This window comes from Chinchilla lanigera, unplaced genomic scaffold, assembly GCF_000276665.1.
Source record: "Chinchilla lanigera isolate Chin_1 unplaced genomic scaffold, ChiLan1.0 scaffold00172, whole genome shotgun sequence".
Taxonomy (NCBI): Eukaryota; Metazoa; Chordata; class Mammalia; order Rodentia; family Chinchillidae; genus Chinchilla; species Chinchilla lanigera.
The window spans coordinates 1362020-1367832 of NW_004955573.1; the positions used below are offsets into that span (position 1 = coordinate 1362020).

A 5813-nucleotide genomic window follows, 5' to 3' on the forward strand; every position below is an offset into this window, starting at 1 on the left:
GGGAATGTGGTTAGGTCGTGGGGTCTCTTTACTTAACATTAGATTAACCTATCAATGAGTTCATAGCCAAATATACTCTTAGGATGTGGGCCCTGGTTAGAAGAGGTAGGTCATAGAGAAGTGCCTTTGGGGAGTACATCTCTCTCTCTGGCCTTTCTTACTTTTCCTGCTTCCTAGCTGCTGCAGGTTAAGCAGCTTTTGTCCCTACACCATGCTGTTTCTGCCTTGGAGCCTACTGTCTATGGACTGCATCTCTGGAACCACAAGCCAAAATAGGCCTTTCTGTTTGTATGTATGTATATGCAGGATAGTTAACATGGCTGTTCTACTGTCTTGTATTTCTTTGCTGAAAGAAACTGTCAATGAGTCCTTGGTTGATCAGCTTTGTATGTCTATATATGTTTTCATGAGAAACCAATTTGAAGATATCAATATGTAATACAACAAGCATTGTTAATTCCCTACCACTCTGTTTGTAACTCTGTACTGCCTGTACTGTTCCTTTGCTATTTTGTAAAATGTTGACTGTCTGTTAATATTTTCCTCCTTTTATTTTTAAAATAAATAAAAAACAAAATAGGCCTTTCTTTCTTGAGGATATGGGTTTCAGGTATTTTGTTCTAGAAACACAAGAGTTGAGTTATACATAAAATATTGCTTGCATCTAAGAAAAAACTTTTGTCTTGAGAAGATTTCAAATTTTTTATTTTAAAGGAAACAAAAAACAAAATTTCAAAACAAGATGATAGGAGTGTAACAAAGGCTAATATATTGTGTATTGTTATCTTCAGTTACTCAGAGTACAAGACATCAATCAGCATTTAACTGTCCAAACAAGATTAGCACAAACCTTTCTTTTCAATTAACTAAGAGAAATTTCAAATTTGAGTTGGTACTCAAGTTATTCCAGCATGATGCTTCCTCTGTCTACTGAGAGCAAGTCATTCAACCAGTCGAAGTCAGAAGAAAAGGTTTTATAAGACCTTCTATTAATGGACAGAAATATCAAACTTATAGTTATCCTTATATCACTGATTCCTCAGATGACATGTCCATTTTTACTGATATATGATCCTAATGGCTTCTGAATGTTACTTGAAATTGGACTTTCAACTTTTGCAAAGAACACAGACAAGACCTCCGACGTTCAATGTTGATAAGGATTCTTAATTGTATCTGTATGTAGTGTCAGTATCTGTTTCTATCTTCAACTAGGATAATATCTGTCTTAATCAACTTTGTACATTGAACACTCAGAGTAGAGCTTTTAAAGTGCATGTTAGATATATGAGTACAGGATTGAATTAATGGAAGATAAATGATGGTGTGGAAGTTCTTCTATATTCTTTTTTCAGAAAGACATAGTGTCTTTCTGAAGTGATGGTGTGAATGTTCTTCTATGTTCTTTCTTCTGAAAGACATAGTGTCTTTCTGAACATGTTCAACACAACTTTGTGTGCAAGACTCTTTATGTTAGAAGATGTTATTGTGTGAAACTGCAAGGCACAAAGAACTTATCTTCTTTCATTTCCTTTTACAAGGCAAGACCATTTAGAAATGGTTAGGACATGGTGCTGGCTACATTTGAGTCCCAAGCAACAAGTAGATTGTTTCTGTTGGTATAGGTTTCAGCATGCTGGCCAGGACCTGAGATGAGGGGCAGGTGTAAGGCCATAGGAAGCCTAATTATAATAGGACCTTTGTATTTTGGAGGAAGATGAAAGCATATGAGTTTCCACAGGGATTTTGTTCCAAAAAAAGATGCAGAAAGGCCATGGGTTTAGGTGAGATACATAAGTCATCGTTAGCTATGAGATGACACTCTAGCCTTTCCTTATTTGTATGTACTGTGTGCACCTCTCTGGTTGAGAGCATAGAGAAGGGGAGCCCCTACATCAATATCTTTAATATATTCATGACTTGCATTCTTTTTTCTCCTTCCTGTGATGAGATCCTTTGTTCTGGAAGACTCAGGCTGGAACTGCTGAGCAGGTCATGGGGATAAGAGCTAGACTTTCTCTCAATGAATTTGCTGTTGAAGTCTTGAGTCTGGCTCTTTCTCATCATCACTCTCGCCAAGGAAGGTCAGGAGTTGAATACTGGTGTACACAGCAGTAGAAGAGTTCTCAAACTTCCTTCATCTTAGCTCATATATAATATTTTCTGTCATTCATATCTTTTGGGAAGCCCATTGGAGTCTCTGAACTTGATTTGCTACCTCCATAAACCTCGGTTAAGTTAAGGAAGGGAATATGAAATGTATTATTTCTTGATATTTCAATCCTAATTTTTCTGGGGACTGATTGTCTCCAAGGTTTCCATGTCTGGCCTTTGTAGATATTCAAGTTTGGTGATATTTATTTCCTTATTTTATTTCCAAAGTGGTAAATTTTCTCAGAGCATCCATAATTATCTCACAGGCACACTTTCCTCTCAGCCCATTATGTTTCTCTCTCTTCATCTGAGGCAACTTTCGGGCAAGTAGACTGTGTGCTAGGAGACCAATGCCTGGAAAAATACCTGTAGATGACTGTAACTTCCTTGGCCTTGAACTAATTCATGGATGAATATTGTGTCTGTTTATTACACTTTGCAGGGCTAGCTATGCATTTTGTTCAGGACCTACTAGAAGAAGCATTCACTCAAAGTTGATGGGCTATTGTGGTCTACAACCTCCTGAGTAAAGAAAAGATGTAGGTGAGATTGTGAGTTAATATATTTTATTACTGAGATGTCAGACCAATGCCCAGCAGCCACAGAGATTTACAAACCAGAAAGATGAGACAAGTTGGTCAGTGGTCATTAGTAACTTTTAAGTTGACAGATAATACTGATGAACTGTTTATTGTTTTCCCACAGAATATGGACTAAAAAGAGCTCAAAGTCAGGTGTGCATGATTCTTTTCCAAATGTTAATTCCCTGTCACCTTGTCTGTAATTCAGTATTGCTTGTACTATTCTTGCACTACTTTGTAAATGGTTGTCTGTTTGCTAATATGTTTTTGTTCTTTAACTTTTACAATTAAAAAAAAACAAATGCAGATGAAGTGGGTACTTGATTTCTCTAACTACAGGAGATGGACATTCCATCACTTTCACAGCAGGGAAGTAAGAAAACATAAAGAAAAAAAGATGTATACAAGCGCAGCTATTTATGGTTAGTTTTAAGAAATTTCAGGGATTTTTGTTATATATTCCCAATTTGACAGGCTAAACGTCCATGGGACATGCTCAGAGTGATAATAATGAACCTGTGTGATATTAAAGTGTTCTATCGCAGGTCTTTTCCATCAGGAACTTGGTGGGAGTTTACAGGGGACAGACAGATTAGTTTCAAAAACAAAACCAAACAAAGTGAAATAAAACATCTTGTACCTATATGCTCTTACTCTTACTGCCACAAAGAAAAAACTGAAATTATCTTTCTGGAGTCCTGGCTGCTGTATGAGTGGCCTATAGTACATTCCACCATGTCTTTGACTATGCAACCTGTTATTTTTGTCTTCTTTCATCTTTCTTGTTCTCATACATGCACTGTTCCAGATGGGGCTATTCTTTGTTAAGGTTCTAACTTACTTTCTATGGCAAACCCTGTTGCAGGGCTGCCCCCAAAGCAGCAAGAATTGATAGTACTCGAAGCAGCCACGAGCTCTATCTCATCTGTTTCCCCCCTCCCCCAGGGGCTCTGCTGTCAATAGAATATTGCAGATCATCCTGAACTTACAGTGATGGTGGCCAAGGCCTGGATGGTTCCTCCTGTATTAACAATCTAAGAAGATTGAGTATTCTTCAAAGACTCAGAGGAAAGGACACAAAGAAGCTGAGCAATCTCACCTGACTCAGTTTACCCCACCAGACTAGATCTCTATGCTATGCAAAGCATTCTCCATGGGAGTAGAAAACCAGTAGTGAATAATATCCATGCTGTTCCCTTGATAATTTTCCTTTCTCAAAATAAAAACATGCATAGAAACCTGTGGTGTAGAAAACAGAGAAAACAATAATAGAAATGTGTGTGAGGCACAGAAGGTGCCTAGAAGAGGAAGCAATTTTGTTGGAAGTGATTTGTTAGGAAAGACTCTACCAATTTTTTTTGCCCTAGATGGGTTTTAAAGAATGATTAGGAATCCTATATGAGTCCCAGTGGAATTTTAGGCTGAGGAAAACACATGGGTAAATATCTATAGATGTGGCTTGTTTTGAGAGATTTAGGTATTTGTGGAATAAGGGCAGCCATGGAGACAAGCGGAATTAGAAGAAATTTAATGCCCATGGCTTCATTGAGTTTCTGATAAAAATAAATAATCTTTGGCCTTAAGATAACACTGACTGAGTTTTTTTAAAAAGTTGATTTTCCGCATCACATGAACTCAGTGGAGGACAAAGTCTGGGTGTGCATGACTCTTTGCCAAGTGCCGAGCTGGAGCAGGCACCTATCTCCTCCAGTTCCAGGTGATGCAAAGTGGCCTTTCTACTAGCTGTAGCCCTGACTCCACCTCCCTTTCCAACACATAAATATTCCAGGATATTCTTGCGGAATCACAGCTGAGCACTCAAGGGGAGCTCTGCTGGCACAGCCCTGCAAAGGGCCTTACAATCAGGTGGAAGGAAAACTCAGAGGAGAGAATTGCACAAGGAAATTGATAATGGGCCTGATTCCAAACTTCTCCATGGAAACCTGGGTTTTCCTGGCTCTCAGCCTGCTGCTCATTTATCTGTGAGTAACTGTCCAGACACCCCTCCTCTGTAAGCTTGTATTTGGGGTACTGACCAGCTTCTTTGTCCCTCATCTGTACACAAAAAATAAAATAAAATCAAAAGAGAATGGAAGGAAAGTTGTTACAATCCCTGAAGAAGTTACTATTTATCTTAATCAGATCTCTTGAGCATCCCTTTCCCAAGTCTCTATTCTTGTGGCTATCAGTGTTGTTCTTGGGAATGAATTTATTGATTCTCACATTGAAATGAATGAACCAGAATTCAGATGATTCAGACTATGAACAGCTGGCCACTATATGCAGTAGAAACTTCATTCCATTCCCAATCTATAGGAATACTGGGGTCAGAAGTGGAGGGCTTGGGGTTTTGTGCCATTATCTTTGTCTTCTGGTATGTGCATTCCACAAGAGGTATGTGGAGGTATTGTCCCCTGTGGACATGGGTTGTTCCTGTTCTTTTCCTATTATCATTTACACAATGTATTAAATGTACCCCAGAGTTCATGGGGGGCTCAGAGCCTTCTTTTCTGTTTTCTGAGATGATCTCATAACTCTCTATCTCCTAAAACTCAATTCTTCCAGCCTGCATGGTGGAGTACTGTTTACTTTTCAATGGTAATGTTTAGGGTTGAGGAGTAATTAAAGAAGTCTTGAAGTCGCATTTGTTTTTTTATATTTTCCTTCCAGCCTCTGGGAGTTTAACATCAGTATAGAGATTTCCTTCTTTCTAATATGAAATCTGCTAGGAGCCTCAAAAAGCAAGAGTCTGCAAAACAAGTTTGCAAAACTAGTTTGGATTTTAATCTCTAATGTCTAGTCCAGGAGGGTGAATCAAAACCTCTCAGTGAAAGGATTTCTGGCATCTTGGAACAGATAGAGAGATGTTATTTCTATGTGTGGAGAAGAGTGCATCCCTCTGGTCATATTTGATGACAATCTGAATTTCAGTTTAATAAAGAGTAGCAAATCATGATTATGTGTAAATAATAAATACTAGCCTGCTTTAACAAGTACCTGATTGGGAAACAGAGATATGACTTAAGGGAAAAGAAAAAAATATATAAGAACATTGTGACCATAAGCCAGTGATGTGAC

General features: G+C 38.3%; 1 protein-coding gene across 2 annotated transcripts in view; it reads left to right on the top strand.

The window, feature by feature from the left end:
- The first annotated feature begins 4558 nt into the window (after positions 1-4558).
- LOC102007382 (cytochrome P450 3A9-like) overlaps positions 4559-5813 on the top strand; it is a 43263-nt gene continuing 42008 nt past the window's right edge. For both annotated transcript variants that reach the window (XM_005413769.2, XM_005413770.1), the window contains exon 1: positions 4559-4717. In XM_005413769.2, coding sequence (XP_005413826.1) covers positions 4647-4717 — 71 coding nt within the window. In that variant the 5' untranslated portion in view covers positions 4559-4646. The remainder of the gene's footprint in view (positions 4718-5813) is intronic.